General features: G+C 34.8%; 1 protein-coding gene across 2 annotated transcripts in view; it reads left to right on the forward strand.

Annotated features, from left to right (window-relative positions):
- The window catches only part of LOC131145091 (succinate-semialdehyde dehydrogenase, mitochondrial), a 104,000-nt gene that overhangs the window by 55,995 nt on the left and 26,489 nt on the right, over positions 1-21,516 (forward strand). For both annotated transcript variants that reach the window (XM_058094167.1, XM_058094168.1), the window contains 4 exons: positions 10,252-10,318; positions 13,741-13,826; positions 14,162-14,194; positions 14,293-14,325. In XM_058094167.1, the coding sequence (XP_057950150.1) occupies positions 10,252-10,318; positions 13,741-13,826; positions 14,162-14,194; positions 14,293-14,325 (219 nt within the window). The remainder of the gene's footprint in view (positions 1-10,251; positions 10,319-13,740; positions 13,827-14,161; positions 14,195-14,292; positions 14,326-21,516) is intronic.

Raw genomic sequence — 21,516 nt, forward strand, 5'->3', positions numbered from 1 at the left:
TTTGTTGCCTAGTTTCGATAACAGTACATCCAAGTTTAGGTTTTCTTTATCTCTGTAGATTATTATTTTTATTTATTTTTCTTTAATTTTGTTCTGTGCAGTTATTTAGGATTACATATTTTCTCAATATAGACTGCAGTATTTTCTATATGTTGAAAGTCTCTATTTTCAAGTCTCTTTTTTTTAGAATAAAAATATTTTTATGCTTTTTGGCTTTAGTGTGTGGTGCTTGGTAAAATTATATTCTTGTTTGGAAAATTTGAAATTTCTACTTTGTATCTTAACAAAATGAATTTCTATTTTTGTTTGAGAATTATTCTTACTAGAATTAAAATATTTTAATGATAAATGTGTTTGTGAGTGCACCATTTTAATTTAATGAGAGAATGAGTTTAGAGAAATTTTTAATCCCTAAGTGTATTGAATGTGTGAGGTGTAAAAGTTTTGAAATGTGAGCCTAAAACCAGTAAACAACTTTAAGCAGAAATGAGATGTTGTTACTTTCTCTTCCTAAGCCCTAACTTTCAAACTTCATTTTCGTAATGTTAATTCGTTTGCCTGCCAAGTTTTAAAATCTAATATATCTAAAGAATAGCGTCTCAAATAATGACTTCTATTAATGTTAAATTATTGTTCTTACACTTACCACAAAACCATCTTTCTTTTCTTAAATTCATTTCGCTGCACAAACCTTGTGATACTGGAGCAATTGACAAGCAAGAAATAAATGAAAGGAAACATGAACATAAATGAAAGAAAAGAAAAGAGTGGAAATGAAAATATGAGAAAATAAGCAGAAGAAAGTGAAGGCCTCGAAAACCCAGATTTCTTCAATTCACAATCATTCTAGTTTACCAATCAATCACACACACCCATTTTTGGGGGCTGAATGTTCCTGTAAAGCAAGAAGAATAATGAAACATTTTAATAGAGGACATCACTTTCCTAATCATAGAAACATATAATCTGCTAATCGATCACCTAAAAAAATGTTACTATAAAGTATAAAATCTTTCAAAAAATAGAAAAAAATTATGAAAATAATGGAAGTTAGAATAAGGTTTCTAAAGTTGAGGCAGTATTTCCCTCTTTACATCTTGAAATAATGATGGTTGGGCACATTTATCATCCTTTCATTGTTTGCTTTGAATTTGTAGATCATATTCATCTGTCTGCTCATCAGCTCATCATCTTTGTTCACTGTAGACTCTTCATATTTTTCTCTTTGCTCTTTGTTGAAAGGGTTAGCTTTATAAAAATTTAGGTCACTGATATTCCATGAGTAATCATCATTATAGCTCATTTGCAACTCATCCAGGGTTCAAATGTAGATGAACACAAAAGTCATCATAATATGATGCCTGAGTAGAAGTCCTGGTTGAAACAGCATTGCTGGATAATTCGTTACGAATATAGGCACAAAATCCAGCCATATGGATTGTGCATATTCCACCAATACCCAAGGAAAAAAGACTTAATGCAATACTTCTATTGCATTAGGACATAGCGTGTGACGGATTGGAGTCGGTAGAATTTGATTCAATCGACGACTCATTAGGTTCATTGGATATTGTTAAGATTTTGATTAAAAGAATGACCTAACTTGAAGATAGTTCTTTCCCTCTATTTATAATACAAATCAAATACATTCTAATGACAATAATACCCTTACTAACTCTCACTAATTAGCATACTAACACATTTAATAATAATACTAAAAGACATAAATAACCTCTCACACTCCCCCTCAAGCTGGAGCATAAATGTCATATGCTCCTAGCTTGTTACAAATAAATTTAACATGAGCACCCCCGCAAAGCTTTGGTAAACAAATCAGTAAGCTGCATATCATACTTCATGGAAGCGGTAGTAATGAACTTCTGCACAAGTTTCTCTTGAACTTCTGCACAAGTTTCTCTTGAACGAAATGGCAATCAACTTAAATGTGCTTCATTTGCTCATGAAAGAACAAATTGGAGGGAATAGGAAGAACATATTGATTGTCACACAAAGTCATAGGCTGAGAATAACCCTAAACAATTTCTCCCAAAAATATATTCAAAGATAAAAATAGGAGAAACTAGGGTTTTCTTTCAAAAATGATTGACCTTAAATACAGGAAGGTTTCCAATCAATATATATGAATTGATATATGCTCAAACCTTACTTGAATAACTTTAGAGTTTTTCTCCCAAAGATATTTTCAAAAGAAAGAGTAGGAGAAATAGGAATATGATGCTCAAAATGAGTATAAAAAATGTTTGGGAATTTAAAGAATAAGCAAGTATACTTCCAATGATTTTTCTAACTTTTTCCAAGTGTTTTAAGCTTGGTATTTATAGGCCATTTCAATTTCTAGCCGTTATGTGACCATTGGGGAGTTAAATAATATTTTATTTTCAAATTTTGCAACCGTTGGAGCTCAAATTTGCTTGAACCCCAGAGGTCCGGTCGACTAGCCCTAAGGCGATTTCTGTTTTCGCGAGCTTCGGTTGACGGGCATTATGATTCGGTTTGCCGGATCATCAACGACTTGAAGGCTGGTCAACTAGGCTTTACTTGGCTTTAGAGAGGCCGGTTGACTTGGGCTTCACAATTCTGGCCAAATGGTTTTGGTTGGTCAATTGAGTTGGGTCTGGTCGATTGGACCTTTACAAAAATGCATTTCTAGCCAAGTGCACACTCTGGTCGACTGGGGCTTAGATGCCGGTCGATTGGGCCTTAACAAATTCTAATGTTTGGTCCTCTCTTAACTTCAAAGTCATTTCAAAACCTATGAATGATTTTAACTCTTTCAAGTATAAGGTTTTTCATGAAAATGTTGGTTCCCTGAGGTCATTTTATGGTCCATATGAGCTTCAATTTAAACCAAATGAACATGCATGCACACATTAAACTAATTACTGTTACAACTCAAAAATTAACACAAGTCTTCAAGCTTTTGCCCTTCTGATTCCATGGAATACACCAAGATGTGTTCGTTTAGGTACGTTCAAGGCTTCCATTTTGCATCAATAACCCGTGCTTTGAAACTAAAACCTGTTCATACCCTTAATGCACAAATGAGATGCTGTGGTTTGTCATTATCAAAATCGGGATCAGACTCAAAAGGTCAACAGTACTAGTTGTGGATCTCCGGTCGGAAAGCGACCCAACCCAATCTGAATATGTATATCCATGAATATAAGTGTGACACTGATACTCTCAAGTGCACCTTTGAGATATGTCAAGATGCGTAGATTACTACTTCATAGTGACTTGTCGTCGAAGAATCTAGAAATTGACTCACAACACCTATTGCGAAAGATATATCTGGCCGAGTGACTATTGGATAATTCAACTTTCCAACAAGTCTTAGGTATTTTCTAGGATTAGGAATTAAATCACCTATATCCGACACTTGCTGTTAGGATCCATGGGTGTATCAACCAATTTAGATCACAACAATCTAGTTTCATCCGACAGCTCAAGAACATACTTTATGACAACCGTTTCCATACGAGTTCTAAATACTTCTATACCCAAGAAGTATTTCAATGGTCCCAAATGTTTAGTTTGAAACTTAGTCCGTAGAAAAAAGTTTGAGACTTTAAATACCTTTATTATCATTACCTAAAATAACAATATCATCCATATAAACAACAAGAAGCATCCTACCTAATGAAATAAGACAATAAAACACAGAACGACCCATTGCACACCATCGAAGGCCAAAGCCAACTACTATAGCATTGAAACAACCAAGCCGTGCTCTTGGTTGGTTGGGCAAGGACAACAAAGTAGAATTTGGAAGATTAGGTGAAGGAAGAAACTTATTCAGATCAAAAGCACTCAAGTACTGGGTGTTGTGAGGTGTAGACGCAAAGCAGGTCGCATCGGCAGAAACAAAGAAGCGATGCAACACCAGACTATAACAACGATATCCCTTTTGAGTAGATGAGTAGCATAGAAACACACATTTTATAGCATGATGATTCAACTTATCCACCCCAAGAGTTAGTTGATGAACAAAGGACACACACCCGAATATATGAGGGGGGAGAGAGAATAAACGTGAATTAGGAAAGAGAATGGAGTAGGGAATTTTACCACTAAGAATAGAGGATGGCATCCTGTTGATCAGGTAGCAAACAGCAAGTACAACATCCCTCCAAAACACTTTAGGTACATGCATTTGATAAAGTAAGGTGTGTGTGATTTCACGGATATGTCTATTTTTCCTTTCCGCTACCCCATTTTGTTGAGGAGTATGGGCACAAGATGATTGATGGACAATACCAAACTAAGTCATATAAGTAGTGAATTGTGAACTAAAATACTCTTTAGCATTATCACCTCGAAGTATTCAAAATGGCAAACCAAATTGAGTCTTTATTTCATAACTGAAGGCACAAAATACATGAAATAACTCGTAATGATCTTATATTAAATATAGCCAAGTCATTCTTGAATAATCATTCACCAAGGTTACAAAATATTAGAAACCCAACTTGGACACAACTCTACTAGGACCCTAAACATCAAAATGAACTAACATGAAAGGGCTTGCAGCCCGTTTATTTGATTCGGGAAGCGAAATGGACATGGTGGTGCTTTCCCATTTGACAAGACTCACAATCAAGACTAGACACATAACTCAAATTTGGAATAAGAATTTTTAGCCGCTCAGTAAAGGATGACAAAGACGACAATGAATTTGGAGAGGTGTGGCAGCAGCAGTACAAGTGGTAGAAGGAGATGGCGGCTCAAAGTGATAAAGTCCACCAGCTTCACACCCTCCGCCAATTCTCTTCCTCGTCTTCTAATCCTGAATAACGACAAAATCAAGGAAGAATGTTTCTGAACAATTCATGGATTTAGTAATCTTTCTAATAGACATAAGATTGAAAGGAAATTTGGGAATATACGTAATTGAAGGAAGAGAAATAAAAGAAGTGGGATTTACAGTCCCAATTCTGTTGACTTCTGTGTGGTGGATCCATCAACAAGAGTAGCACAAGGTAAGAGGCTGTTTGGTATCATTGTAAAAAATTAGGGAAACAAAAACCAAAAATGAAAACCAAAAACTAGAAACAGAAATTAAAATCTAGAAACCAACGACCTGTTTGGTTAACATTTATAAAACAATCACAAACTAAAAAATTAAATAAAAAAATGCTCATTTTCATCTTTAAATCAAATAATATTATAAAAATATGGTTAAAAATAATAAAATTACAAATAATACACATTAAAAAATTACTATAATAAAAAGAAATTTTTATTATAATTATTTTACTTAATTGCTCTACTTTCAAATTTCACTTTACAATAAATATTTTATTAGACATCACAATTGAAAAATAGTAAAAGTATTTTTGTAATTGGCATTATTATTATTATTATTTGAAATTTATGTAAATTTCTATTTTAATTATATTTAAATTCATATGATCATTTAATTTTGATTTTAATTTAAAAGTGTATAAAATGTATAATTTAATCCAAAAAAATTATTTCTGGTTATCAAAATTTTTGGCAACAAGTTGCCAAAAACAAGTGAAAACCATAAAATTTGGTTTTCAGTATTTTGACAGACAACAGAAAACCGGTAACAGAAATAGAAAACTAGCAACATAAATGAATGCTTTTTTTATAATTTGTGTATTCATTGTGGAGAAACAGAAACAGAAACAAAAGACAACAAAGATACCAAACAGGCCCTAAATTTGCAGGATATTGATTAGTGGAGAAGAAATTAGGTATGCTTGTGATATGATCAGTGGCAGTGGAGCCTATGACTCAAGGACTAGGATGAGAAGTATTGGATGACGGGCTTTTTGTGGGATTACCTCTTTGGGCAAGAGATGCAACGGGAAGAGAAGCTTGTTGTGATGCTTGATACTGCTGGAACTTGGAATACTCTTTGTTTGACATGGATACAGTATGTTGTCCCCCACTCGTCCCCAAAGATGTGGGGTTTGTGGTGGCTGCATTGGCTGCCCCCAAAGTTGTGAAAGCCTATGGTGGCTGCATTGGCAACACGTGAAGGTCTACTGTGGCGATCCCAACACTGCTCAATAAGTACGATTACTTCGTTTACAATGACTGCACTTATGAGGAGTGCCTTTACCTCGTCCATCTCTACCACCATGACCCCTCGAACCACCTCGATAACTTCTGCGGTTGTTTGGTAGAGAACTAGAATCGTCCTATGTATTAAAGACTATTCTATCAGAGCCAGATGCAAGAGCAGCAGAATGTGTGCTAAAGGAAGCATGAAGGACATGAGAATAAACATCGGCAAATGATGGCAACTCTGCACCACTAAGTATCTGGGACTGGCTCAAACTCGGGTCTCAAGCCCGCTACAACCCGAAGAACTGTCATCTGCTCTCTCTGCTTTTGCATCTCATGAACGTCGGCGGTTAAAGGTTGCACGATGTTAAGATCCTCATGAATACACTTCATCTCTTCAAAATATTCTGCAATGCTCCTATCTCCTTGTTGTAACTGAAGGTACTCCTAGAGTATGGAAGCTTGGCATATACCCAAATCTCCCTACACGTATCTAAGTGCATACACATCTGTGCAATTTGTGACTCCATCAAACTCCACAAGGGTGAAACAATCAAGGCATCTTCTTGAATCCACACATCTTTTCTCTTCTCATTAGAAGGATCAGATTGCAAGCGTCCAGATTTTCCTAATGCTGCTAAATAAACCTGAACAGCTTTAGACCTTTAAACATAATTCTTTCCATCCAACTTTTGAGTCGTTATCTGTGGCAGCTTTGAAGGAAACATATTTTTGGGATTCATAGACTCCATCCCAACACTCAAAAACTTGCAGCGACACCAAGTTCAAACAAGAAGAACAATTTAAACTAATCGGGACAATCACAAATTATGTGTAGCACCGACACAAGCACAAATGAGGTGAATGACTTACCAACTGAGATAGCACTGCCACAGCTTCACAATCTTAACCTGCAAACACTACCACTGTTCCAAAAAACTTCAGAAGAAGCCTTTACAAGCACGGAATAAAAACTAATGGATTACCATGAGCGCGTGGTTGAAAAAGGTTGGATCTTCGGACAAAAAACGTCTGACAGCTTGATAATATGTTCTAGAGAGGGAATGAGAACATGGCAGAGGAAAAAAAATGAAAATGAAATGAACAGCCTTCAACTTGCCGGAAGCATGAGCTGTGGAAGAAGTTTAGGAAGACAACTATTTTACCTGCCATATCTAAATAGCCTGCCGAGACAAGATTTCTAAATTTCCCCGTGTCTGCTATGTTCAAACATTCAAACATTTGGAATACTTTAAGATTCTTTTGCCCCTGAAAATTCAGCATCAATTCAAATTTATGTGAAAACTTTTGCAGTCATTTAGATTTGGGGAATTTCAGGTTAACAACTGTATGTTTCAGAAAATTTCTGGGCCTAGGCTATATCTATTGAGGCCTGGTTGAGATGGATCAGGTTTTTCCTGGTGTTATTGCTTGTAAAACATCCAGACAACCTACTCCATATCAATGGTATGGCCACTTTGGTCATCCATCTTTGGAAAAGCTAAAGTTGTTAGTCCCTTCATTGAAGTATATGTCCGTCATTAAATGTGAAAGTTGTGAATTGGGTAAAGAGTTGTTAATAGAGTTTGCAGTCCTCATTGAATGCATCATTATTTTTGGGTCTATTTGGAGTTCTTGGGTTGGTTTTAGATATTTTAGTACTTCTGTTGTGATTACTCAAGAATGACTTTGGTTTGTTTTGTGAAAAATTATGTTCTTTATTTTCAAATCTTCATGTGCTGATATTTACATTTTGTGTTAAGATTCATATTTTGTCTCTAATAATGCCTTGGAATATTTTCATACTCTTCTTAAAGATTTTATTGCATCTTAAGGTGTGTATCACTATTCATATGCAAGAATCAACACGTATTGGAAGTTGCTTGTACTCTAATATTTCAGATGTTTCTGCCAAAAATCCATTGGGATGATGTTTTTCTTACTGCCTGTCATCCTATTAATTGCCAGTCTTCTTCAATTCTTCATAATCTGACTCCTGTTTCTGTATTACTTCCATCTCAAGATCCCTGTCCCCTTGGTTTGCATACTTTTAGATGTACTTGCGATATTCATATTTTGACTTGTTAGATTACCACTTTACCTAAAAGCTTAAGCTGTTATGTTGTGAGTCAACAATGTCTATCAAGCTTTAACACTCCACCGCGTGTGCTGCCCAACAACACGTGGAGAGACAGCACAATAGAAAACACCCATTACAGGGAACACAATAATTTTTTAAACACCACACAATAAAATCGGCAGCAAGACTAGAACCCAGGACCTCTTGGTAAGTAACTCTGATACCATGTTAGATTACCACCATACCTAAAAGCTTAAGATGTTAGGTTGTCGGCCGACAATATATATCAAGCTTTAACATAACTCATGAGATGAACTTGATCCTAGATCCCTCAAATGTTTGTTTTTAGGTTATTCTTGTTTTCATAAGGGTTGTCATTATTTTCTTCCGCCTTGTCGCTGCTGGATCTTTAGCAAATATGCCAGATTCTTTTAATCATCTGTTTACTTTTCCATTGAATCATCTCTTATGTCATCATCCCCACCTATTTCTATGTTCTTTTTGCATCAAGTTTAATTATATATGAGTTGTCCAAGCCTCCCATGCCTTAAGTGTAATAGCGTCGGATAACCCATCAATCCATTCCTCCAAATGATCATCCTCGAGGTAATATTATTCATTTTACTAGTTCTTTAACCAAAGACCCAGACTGCAGCTAGTTGCCTAGACCTTCCTATAGCTCTTCAGAAAGGAACTAGGTTGTGTGCCTCCCATCCTACTCAAAGATATATTGGCTATTTGTCATTTTGTCCCTCGTATTGTGGCTTTCTTGCTTCCCTTTCTTCATTATCTCTTCCAAAGAATGCAGGATACATGCTCTTCTTCTCTGTCATACCTGAGAGCTTGTACCTTTTCCCTTCAAGAAAGATAGTTGTTGGTCGTCTGTGGATTGTGCCATAAATATTTGCCTAATGGGTTTGTTGAATGATATAAACTAAACTTTTAGCTAAGGATTACACCCAAACTTATGGCAGTGATTGTGTTGACACTTTTCTTCTGTTGTCAAGATCATGTTTATGCGGGTTCCCATTTCCCTAGAAGCCAATTGTAATTGGACCTTTGATGTTGAAAAATTTTTCTTAAAGTTTTTTTTTTTTTTGGATAACAAAAGAAGATGGTTCCATTAGATAAAGAACAATGTAAAAAAGGAGAATAAGAAATCCTCCACAAAATGAGGAAAAAACAAAAGGAAAAAACAACAATCAAACTAACAAAGTTTCATTTTGGTTCTAAATTACTAATAATCATGTACTTTAATATTTCCTAATTTTTTTCATTAATATTTCCATAATTTACTATAAGTGTGTGTTGTTTCTTTAAAATGGGATTGAAAATTCTGTTGGAGTTGAAATTTATTTTGATATTTCTGTAAATTGAGACCCCCAAAATTTACATCAAAATCAAAATTTTAGTCATTGGTTGTGTTACATCTTTAGTTGACATAGAATATGAGGATAATATTGCGAAAATACTTATTAACTCCTCATTTTTAAGGACATCTCATTGTCATTTTGTTTATTTATTTTCCCCAGATTTCCTCTCACAATCCGTATTTTGGGGGGGGGGGGGTGTTCCATTTGTCAGTTTTATGAGACTATGTTTAAGATGCGCTGATAGTTTTGCACCAAATACATATTTAGCTCCCTATGGATGTGCATTTTATGTTCTGTATGCAAGGGTCTTATCCTTTTGACTGCATGATTTTGCTCTTTCTTAAAATAAATCAGCCATGCTTGTGTTGATGAAGTTCTATTAAGCACATTTGTCAGGGCATTGGAGCATACACTCCTGTTTCTCGCAATATTGCAGCATGCTTATGAATCTATTCTATAGCGCATGCCCTTGAGGGTAGGCATGCTACAGTGTATTCTACTCCCTAGTTATATGCCCAAACTAAATGTTAATATTTTATATATATATATATATATATATATATATATCTGTGTGTATGTTATTTTTATTACTTTATAATTTTTGAGAAATGCTTATGCCATTTATAATATTTATAGATGGGTATGGAAATTTTATGTCTTTATTTTGTTTCATTGCACTTGTAATTTCTCTAAGTTCAAGCTGGTGGTGTTGTTGGCTAAGACATGCAATTGTTGTCGCAGCTTGCAGCAAAGTTTCGTAATTCTGGACAAACATGTGTCTGTGCTAATAGACTGATCGTGCAAGAAGGTATAGATGAGAAAAATATTTGACTAAAAATTTACTATTTTAAACAGTTATGCATCTTATTTTATAATGAACCAATTGTTCATTTCTTGTAAGAGATATGCAAGTCTTGTATAGGATTGGGAATTCCTGTGATTGGAGATCGCAGTTTTTTACTTGGAGATGGAAAAAGCTCACCTGATTTTATTAATTTGCAAATCATTCTCCTGTTAAATGATTGAAATTGGCTGATGAGCTACAGATGCTATTTACTTACGAAGATTTGAGTGCTCAAGTAAACAAATCTCAGGCGCCACTTCCTGTAAGGCAAATACTGATACTAAAATAATGCTGATATGATTGTACAAGATTAAGTTCCTATAAGCTGCTTAGCTGTGGAATGATGCTTGCCATTGACTGGTGCACATCTTTTCTATGCAAAAGCATGATTTATACAGAAACTACTCAGATTTTTTCCTGCCACAGATTGATATAGGGATCAAACCTTTGCAGGTTGAATTAGTAATTAAAAGTTGATGCAGATGTGAATGATGGTTTTTCACATTCATGTGTGCATGTCAATTTAATGTTAGTGTTCGACACGGATAGTGCTAATTTTGTTGATATTTCCATATTACATTGACCTTATATAATGCTGAAACTAAAGAGAGGCCTAAAAGGGTGTTGAAAAGAAAAAATAATATTTAACTTTCTGATTCATGGTTATAAAAAGGTGTAAAAGGACAAGAAAACTAAAAAACATTAAATTTTTGACTTATGGTTTATCCATTGGACAACCAGAATTTTTTTTAGCTTCTTATTAAATATTAGCTTACTTCTTAATTGTTCCTAGACCTAGGGTTTGTCTTTGTGTGTTTCATGGTTTCTTATCATCATCATCAGCATCATCTTTTTCTTCTTATTGTCCAGTTTTGGTACTTTGATTTCATGCCTGCTTTACGATTCCTAAATTTTAGATATAATTTGAGATGTTGAGAAAGAGTTCTAAAAATTTTATGATGGATTTATATTTGAACCTGTAAATATTGGTTAGTTGAAATCCTTTGTTTTAAATTGAAATTTACTAGTGATTAAATTAGTTGAAACTCAATGATTTAGCAACTGATACATTGTGCATTAGACCTTAGTTTATGATGTTACAAATGGTTTTAGTAAGAGCTGTCCTCGTTGATGATCAGTCAGGTAAAAGGTGTAACACATCCTTTCTTCTTGTCAATAATTAAGACAACATGTGAGATGATATACAGTGTTGTCTCGTAGCTGATAGTATAAGCTTTTGGAGTGAACTGTTAGTTTTACATGGTATGAAAATGATTGATCTTTTGGAGGGTTGGATTTTGAACATCATTGCTTCCTTTCTGTTGTTTGTTTTTCTATCTCCCTCTCTATATATGAGTTTATGATGGAGTTAAATGGGTTTTTTTTATTTTTATTTTTTTTTTCAGTTTTTTTTTTTCTTCTTTGATTATTTTATTTTATTCTTCTTTTTTTGGGGGAACTTGGGGTGGCAGGATGTTCCATTGCTGCTGCACCGGTGAAGCATAATTAATATTTTTAGTTGCTATAATATCTATTAATCATGCTGTTAAAGCTTGACATACATTGTTGGCCCACAACCTAACAGCTTAAGCTTTTAGATGAAGTGGTAATCTAACATGGTATCAGAGCTGGTTACCAGGAGGTCTTGGGTTCTAGGTTTGTTGCCTGCGTTTATTGTGTAGTATTTAAAAAATTATTATATTCCACCTCTTATCAATGATATGTGTCTTTATCTCTCCACATGCTATCGGGCTGCACATGCGGGGGAGTGTTAAAGCTTGATATACATTGTTGGCCCCCAACCTAATAGTTTAAGCTTTTAGGTAAAGTGGTAATCTAACACATGCTATCTGGGTATCATTATTAGGGTCCAGTCAAAAGTGTGTCATTTCCTAAGTACAACTTTATTTTCTGAGTTAATTTTTTGGTAACCACTTTACATAAAAGCTTAAGCTGTTAGGTTGTGGGCTAACAATGTATATGAAGCCTTAACACTTCCCCACATGCAGTGTGATTGCATGTGGAGGGATAAACAAACGATAAATAACACTCATTAGAGGGAATAAGATATTTTTTAACAGCCAAACAATAAAGGTGAAGAATAAGACTAGAACCCAGGACCTCCTGGCAACCTGGCTCTAAAACCATGTTAGACAACCACTTACCTAAAAGCTTAAGCCTTTAGGTTTTCAGTCAGCATTGTATATAAACTCTTAACATTCATTAACGAGGTTTTTGACTCTAGAGAAGTTTTCTACAGCTGTGGTCAAGAATAGTCGTTCCCTAGGAATATGTAGTATTCAAAGCTGTCATGTACTTAAATTTATGTTGGTCGAGATAATGAAGCAGTACAGAATTTTTCCTTTCCATTTTGGTCATCAGATCTGATATATTCAGAATTTTCCTGAGAATTTGGAAGCATGGGTTGAGTATTCACCCAATTTCTCTTTCCCGTAGCCTCCACCGCTTCATTTCCATGTGAGAGAATCTCCTTTTGGCACTATTTCTCCCTTTGGTTATCCCTAATCTGTCAGACTTCTATTATGATAGATCCTGTAGTCTGTTTCCACCTCACATGTTGCATCAAATTGGTGTCAGAGCAGTTCCTTCCTTGGGTTGGTTTGTCAGTTTGCTGCTTCATTTAACAGTAGGTGAATAAATGGATTATATGCTTGTAGGTTGCTGTCATACTTTACCAAATTGTCAACAACTATGAACTAATGAGGAATAGGAGATAGGCACTGAAAGGATAGAAACACTTGCAGATAGAAGCCAATGTTGGGTTCAAGCCTAACGATGAACTCATCCAACAGAACCACAAGTGAAAAGTTCCTATGCAGTTTCTAGTAGAATCAAGAAGCATTGATCACAAGCAAGATATACTGTCAACTCATTTATTTGAAGATTTCATATGCATTCAGTTATGTTGATTCAAATGGCTAGGTAGTGATTAGGGAGCTTGGCCTAATGGTGTGGGTGCTACTTTGAAACCTGGGACTCTTAGGTTCAAATCACAGAACATGCCCTCTCTAGACCCCTGAGCCCTGTTGCGGTATAGGATCCATTTGAATTGGGTGGTCTGTGTATTATTGACGAAAAACCCAAAAAACACACAAAAATCACACAAAAAGCCCACACGTTTCATTAAATCTCTTAATACCTTGTGGCAGTCTGACAAACCATTCTTATGTCAATAAAGATATTAAAAAAACATCTTTTAGGAAGAACTAGATTCTGTCCCTATGTACACATGAATGTCGTGTTTGTTTATTTACATTTTCACCAATTTAGAAACTGCGTTTGTTTATCCTAAAATATTTCTCTTATTTATCTCTTTGCCCTTATACATGTTTCTTTCTTTGTGGGGTTGCTGTCTTACTGAGTAGGTATTTATGAGAAATTTGCAAATGCTTTTTCAAAAGCTGTCCAGAATCTGCAAGTTGGGGAAGGCTTTGGCGAAGGTGTGGTCCAGGTAGTTGTTTGTGCACTTTGTACTTTAGTAAAGGCTGCTTTGCTGTTTTCCAGTAGTGCTGATTGGTTCGCTTTGTATATATATTTATATATATATTTATTTATTTATATATTTTGAGTGTGTCAATGATCTTAACAGTTCAATCATATTGAAGTCTTTTATCAGTCATTACTTTTGTCACATGGCTGGGGGAAGTGTTCCCTTCATACAGCCATAGTGGCTTATTACATTGCCATATATGAGGGCTGTTTATTATCATTACAAGACTGGGAATAAGAAACTAAGATTAAGGGTTCATAGTTTTAACTTTTAAGTTCGCTGTTCATTTGTTGCAGGGTCCACTAATTAATGAAGCAGCGGTACAAAAGGTTGGTTGTGCTTTTCGAGTTTCTGTTAACCATTATTTCCATGATACAGTCCTTACATGTATCTCTATTGTGTTGCTTCTTTAAATTGTGTGTTACAGGTTGAATCACTTCTTCAAGATGCTCTCTCAAAGGTTCTTTTCTTACCTATTCGATTGAGATCATATTTAGAAGGTGTTACAATAGCAAAGTGATTATGTCATTTTCTTTTCTTTGCAGTGGTATTTTGGTTACAGTAACATGTGTCATACTTTTTTTTTTCCTTATTTTCTGTATATGACTGCAATGGTACTTATATGGGGAGTCAGATTCCTTGGTCTGTCATCATTCCGAAATATCTGTAAATTAGCATTAATGCAAGTAGCATATGTATTTGATCTGTATATTGCATATTGACAACTTGTAAGGTGGAAGTTTTTTTTTTCTCTTTTGATAATAAAAGAATTTATTAAATGGGTGACTTCCCTGTGTAGTTCAGTTAATGACACACTTCTACTCATCAAATTAAGGCAAAAAAAAAAAAAAAAAAAAAAAAACCAAAACAAAAAAGGAAAGAAGGAAAGAAGAATTTTTTAAGAGTGATTAGAGAACAATACAAGATGGTAAATGGGATATCTTCTTGAGAGAGAATTACACCAAAAAAGAGGGAAAGGGGGAAAAAAAGAAAGCATAAGAAAACAAAAACAAAAGCCAAAACTGAAAACCAAAATTGATGGAGAATAGCCTTCTGGTCTTTTAGAAAATCTTTCCAAAAAGCTCAAAATCAGAAGACCACCAGGATTGGTGGAAAAAGAAAAAAACTATCCTGCTCTGCTATTGAGTTATATGAAATCATTGGGTATTTAACATCCTGAAGGAACAATACAACATTTTTTAAATTTTTCAATAAAACCTTTGGAATAAAATCATGTTAATATATTGCTATTGATGGGTGAAATGATTTGGTATTAAACGTGACTGTTGTAGTTTGAAGCACTGGCAGGCCTTGTGAAGGGCCGTGGCAAGATCAGACATTTGTTTGATGCAGTTGTGATTTTAATAAGATATGACAGTTCAACCAAATCTTAATGTCAGAAACTTGCATTGCCTTACTATGAAGAGTATCCACAACTGCTATCCTTTGCCTCTGGTTAGGATATATTTTCACTCTGGTCTGTTTTTTTCTTTCTGCTGTACCGCATGCCCCTAAATTTCATTTGAATTTGTTACTTGTGTCACTTACTGAAGTCTCTCGGTTGTTCAATCATGTGTTATCCTTCTTACTATACATAACATGAGTTCTAGAGTGTAGACAGATAAAAAAAATTAGTGGATAGTTGAGAAGGATAGGTTATACTTAATATTTTTATCCAATCCTATAGTGAAAGTGAAACAAAGAATTGATTTTGCGTCAATAATTCAAAATTTTCATTTGAACACTGCACTTGAATTTTTTGGGTTGATGCTATTTTTACTGCATTTTTCTAATCAGGATGCCCTCCTGTGTAATGGGGTGAACATTTCCTTTCTTGGGTACCCTGATGCTTCTCTGTTTCTTCTTTTGTCTCCTTCTTCTTCTTCGTTTTTTTTTTTTTTTTTAACCCATAGTTTAACCAGCTGGTTTTTTTAGGCATGTATATGTGGATCAAAACAACCCATAGGAAGGTTTGACAAGTGCATATATATTTGTATACCAAATTAGCTTAATGCTTGAGGCTTCACTCCATGGAGAGAGGAGCTTTAAGCGCAGACCCCCTTCATCATACGATTTGGACACTTGGTGCCATTTCACCTTACAGCCATACGTATTTCAGTCTTTTGTTTTCCTTGAGAATGCCTTCAATCTCTTCTCTATTTCTCTGATGACTTTGGTAGGAAGAGGGCCACGGACCAGTGGCCCTGTATGCTTGGGAGGATGATTTGATTAGCTGCAGTCTCCCTGCATAGGAGAGGGAGGTATTTGTGTTTCCAGGAATGGATTCTTCCTGTGTTTTTTTTTTTTTTTTTTAATAACAGATTCACATTTCTGCCTTATCATTCTTTTTCATACCAAGGGTAGCTGTGGAATTTTACAGGGAGTTTGCCTACTGAGAATCTCGGATTTGTTCAATTTCTGTGGCAGTTTCCTCTGAGACACCAGAGATGTTGAACTCTGATTCATCACTATTACACTTGCCACTAGTGACTTTGTAGAATAGGGCGACACTGTGTTCGATACTAGCTGCTGGTTTTGCATCCCCATGTGCTAGTGTCAGTAGGTTATCCGCAAATTATAGGTTTACCAATTTCATTTTTCTGCATTGTGCTGTCTAACAAGTCTTTGTTTGATACATTGGAAGTTAGAATGCAAGAAGGTATCAGTTTTATGATCCTTGAACTTGTAAACATTTATATAAGTGATTGTGTGACCTTTGGGAGACAACTATTTTTATACTTCTGGATAGACTTTTGGATGACTCCATTTTTTTTTTAGTACATCAATAGTTAGCGATAGCACTTGTTCTAACGTCTTATTTCTGCTCTCATTGCTTTGCTTGATTCCTCTATTGCAATTGCTCGTGAGATATCTGTACTTGTTTTAGAAAGACATTTCAAAGTATATGAGAGTTGTAAAAAGGAAATTGATACCATCGTAGATATCCTCACCTGTTTTGAGCCCTCTAATATGGTTCTCGAGACCAATCTCAGCTAGATATGGACTTGCTCATAGCTCATTGAAAACATATGAGCTCTTGCACCTGAGCCCTTGATCAACTATCCAAGCTTTAAATTATGTTTCCTTGACTCATCTTTCCATTGTTATTTATTCTTTTGCCCTATCTGTTTCATTTATTTCTATCTCGCCTCACACTAAGGTCGTTGCTAATCTATATATGTTGATTGCGAGACCTTGACTTCTCATGGGGCTTCAAGATTGGTGGATCTACCTTATGGTAAGGAATTGGCTGGGCATTGCTCGATAATATACCATTATGTATTATTGACACTAATGACAAGATGGAAATGGTGGTTGGTGAGCAAAGGGTTTATTCTAATGGAAAGAAGAGGACTAAAAGAGAGTTGACAAAACTACTTTACTTAGTTGTTTAATGAAAACCAAATTCAAGGCTTATGCTTAGAAGTGACAAATGAGGAAAGGACTAAAATATGAGATTTATTCACAAAATTAGAACCACTGAGGTTAAGATGGCGTTAAAAAAATGAAAAGTGAGAAATCTATAGCACTTGATAACATACCAATTGAAGTTTGGAAATGTCTAGGGGATAATTGAAGTATATGGTTAGCTCATTTATTCAACACAATTTTAAAAGCAAAAAAGGAAAAGTACGTTGATAACTATGTACAAAAACAAAGGTGGTATTTAAAACTGTAGTAACTATCATAGAATTCATATGATGAAACTGTGGGAAAGGGTAATTAAACAAATAATAAAGTTAGAAACGAGGATCTTAGACAACCAGTGTGATTTTATGCCTGAGGGATTTGCTGCAGGAGCTATTTATCTTTTAAGAAGATTAACGTAAAAGTTTAGGGGTAAAAAAAGAGGGATGTTTATATGGTTTTTATTGGCACAGAGAAATACTATGATAGGATACCTAGGATAGTTTTATGGTAAATTTTAGTAAAGAAGGGAGTATGTAATGGATATACTGATGTCATTAGAGGTATGTATGATAAAGTAATGACTAGCGTTAGGAATGTAGGTGGAGAGTCTAGAAATTTTCGAGTCACAATAGGTGTATATAAACGATCTACTTTGAGACCTTTTCTCTTTAGTGATTGATGATCTCACTAGGAGTACCTAAAAAGAGATACCATGGTTTATGTTGTTTGCAGATGATACTTCTTTGATTGATAAAAGTAGGACTGGAGTAGAATCTAAGTTAGAAACATGGAGAGAAGCTTTAGAGTCTAATGTTTAATGATAAGTAGAAATATGACAGGATATATAAATGTAGTTTCTGCCACTGTAGGAGGAATATTGGAGAAAAGATTAAACTTGATGGTTAAGATATTAATAGCACTAGTAGGTTTTGATACCTTAGATCTATTATGCAAGCGTAAGGAGAAATTGAAGAGGTTGTAATACATAGAGTTAAAACAGGCTGGCTAAAATGGAGGAGTGCTCTGGGAATGTTGTGTGATTGTAGAATACCCTTAAATTAAAAGGAAAGTTGTGTAGGATGGCTATAGTACCAGCTGTGCTGTGTGATCAAAATGTTGGGCAACTAAGAAACAACATATCCAAATAGTAAAAGTTGCAGAAATGTGATTACTAAGGTGAATGAGTTGTTGAGAATTCCTTTGTGAGTTTATCCCACGTTGGAAAAATATAGTGGAAGATGGGTGTGTATATACATACATGGTTGGGCCCAAGAACCAATAGAGTTAAGCTTTTAGGTCAATTTGGTGCTCACCCATGTGTATCAAGCCTCATGAAGACTTCCTTGACATTACATGAGTATTATAACATTAAAGGATAAATTAAGGAACAAACATATTCACAATAAGTTAGGCATAGCATTGATTGAAGATAAGATATGGGAGGGGCAGCTTAGATGGTTTGGGCATATGAAATTGGCCAAATAGTGCACCAATGTGGTGGAGTGAGCTAGTTACTGTTATTGGTAGTGGAAGGGCTAAGGGTAGACCTAAATAACATTGAATGAGATAGGGAGGCAGAATTTAATAACTCTTTGGAGAAAACGACCTCAATTGTGTGAATTGGTTGAAAAGGATTCATGTAGCGACCCCACATAGTGGGACTTAAGGCTTGGTTTGTTTTGTTGTTGTTGTTCTTTTGCAAGTCAATTTGAGTTGGTCGTGTCCTAATCTCCCTAGAGGTTAACTTTGAGTGGCCTTTATGCCACTTAGATTTCAAAAAGAGCAATCATGTTCAGAAAGTTGCAACAAGCAGTGTGCATGGAGCAACCTCAAGTATCTGTTCCTTATTTCTTTTGTTGGGGTGAAGGGGGGGGGGGGGGTTGGCAAGATTTGTCGGTTGCATTTTTATAAGAGCCTTTATGGGTTTAAGCAGTCCTTTAGGGTCTTTACCCTATTATTCCGTTTACTTTATTTTTGTTGTAAGGAAGGAGACTAATGTGGCGTTTGTGGTGGTTTATGTTGATAATATCATTATTACTAGCAGCCATATTAAAATCAAAGTGTTGGCTTTAGCAATGATTTTAAATCAAGGATGTGGACACCCTTTGGTCTTTTTTTGTTTTTTTTCCATTGTGATTACCTGTTGTTGCAGCAGAGGTCTGAACCTGTCTTAGAGAATGTAGAAGTTAGATATATCGACTAAAATTAGTATGTTGGAAGCTTAACTAGGTAACACTCGTATTGATCTAAAAATTGATTTACTTGATTGCCACTGGGCCTGGCATTTCCTTTCCTGTGGGAGTTGGTTAGTTTATGGAGAATCCCAATTAAGCTCAATAGGATGTTGCATTTAGTATTCTTCACATCTCAAGAGTTACCTTGGTAAAGGACTAGTGTCGAAGTGTTGCACTAGTTTTGATATTGTGTGGTACTTGACTGCATATTGGGCTGCTCCAATTGAAGCTTGGAGTTCTCCTACCAGACACTGTGCTTTTGTGGTTGGTAAGCTTGTCATGTTGTCACTTTGCATGTGAGAAGCAGAGTATGAAGCTATTGCCATGGTCTTAAATTTCTACTAAATTGCCGAAACTTCCATTGAAATTTCCGGTCTCCATAACCCTTGAAATCGAAATGGCATTCGATTTCTATGTTGCATAATTTCCATCAAAATCTCAATGAATCATCCGAAAATTGTTGAAATCTCGAAATCTTTGAGAAACTTGTTGAAATTTTAACTGTACAATGAAATTTACTCGGAATTCAAATGATAGATTGAGGAGTGAAGTGAAATTTCTCTCTTAATTTATTTTATTTATTTTTATCGAAACAAAAGATTGTTACAAGTACTTTTGAAATTATATGAAAAAATAAATTTACAACAACATTTTATTTAACCATTATGTCTAAATTATCATTATTTGTATAATAGATAAGAGGGCAAAAGATACTAACCTCCCTTGAGGTATGGCAAAAAGACAATGACCTTGCTTGAGGTTTCAAAAATTCTAGAGACCTCCCTTGAGGTTTCAAGAATTCCAAGGACCTCCCTTGAGGTTTGCCAAAAAGACACAAACCTCCTTTTATATCTTTGCAAAACACAATTTTTTGAGGGGAGGTTGGTGTCTTTTTGGCAAACCTCAGTGGAGGTTTGTGGCATGTTTGAAACCTTTGGGGGAGGTTTCTGGCATTTTTGAAACCTCAGGAGAGGTTTGTGGCATTTATAAACCTCAGGGGAGGTATCTGTCTTTTTGACAAACCTCAAAGGAGGTGAATGTCTTTTGCCCTAAATAATATATAAATGATTTATGAATTCCATTTGCATTGACTAAATATGTTTAATATACATTATCTTACGAATATGTTTGAGACACATACTATATTAGAACTTTTCCACCTCATACACAACATAGATATATTTAACTTGTAATATATTAGTCCCAAAACTTACATTATTATGTTTGCTAACCATTTCTAAAGTTTCACAAAGAATTCCATGCTTTATTACTGATTTCCATTATTTTTTCAAATCGAAATTCGAAATAGACATTGAAATCGAAATTTCCGTACTTTTTCTGAAATTTGAGTTGAAATCGAAATTTAAGACCTTGGCTATAGCTCACATAGTCAAGGAGTTAAACATGGATTGGGTATTTAATCCCTTATGTTTTCTTCTAACAAAACCAAAAGGCCTGTTTAGTTGTGGAAAACATTGTTTTCCATTTTTTAGTTTTCCAAAAATTTATAAAAACTTTAGCTTATATTTTAAATATTCATATTAAAAAGGTAGAAAATAAAGAGTTTGTATAAATGTGCAAAACAATTTTTCATTTTCTATTTCTAGATTTTAAAATAATTATAAGAAAGACACCTTGTTTTTCTTTTTTACAAAAATCATATAAGGTAATACTTGGAATCATAGATTTTGGGACTTGAATTTGGATTTGCTTGGATTTAGAAGCAACTCTGCACATAATCTACAAAAATTAAAGTCCAAGATCTGAATTTCATGCTCCCACACACAAAGTAAGAGTTAGACATCTAGAAAAATGGTAAAGGTTGTTTTCCAACTTTGCTATATAAATTTAGAAAATTGGAAAACAAGGAGGTTTTTTTGTAATTATTTGAAAATTTTGAATTGGAAAATAAAACTATTTTCCCAATCAATTGTGCCAAAACTATTTATTGTTCATTTATTTCATACAAACATTGTTAAAATGAAAATTTGCTCACGTTTTTGTAA

Source organism: Malania oleifera, chromosome 12 (assembly GCF_029873635.1).
Source record: "Malania oleifera isolate guangnan ecotype guangnan chromosome 12, ASM2987363v1, whole genome shotgun sequence".
NCBI lineage: Eukaryota > Viridiplantae > Streptophyta > Magnoliopsida > Santalales > Ximeniaceae > Malania > Malania oleifera.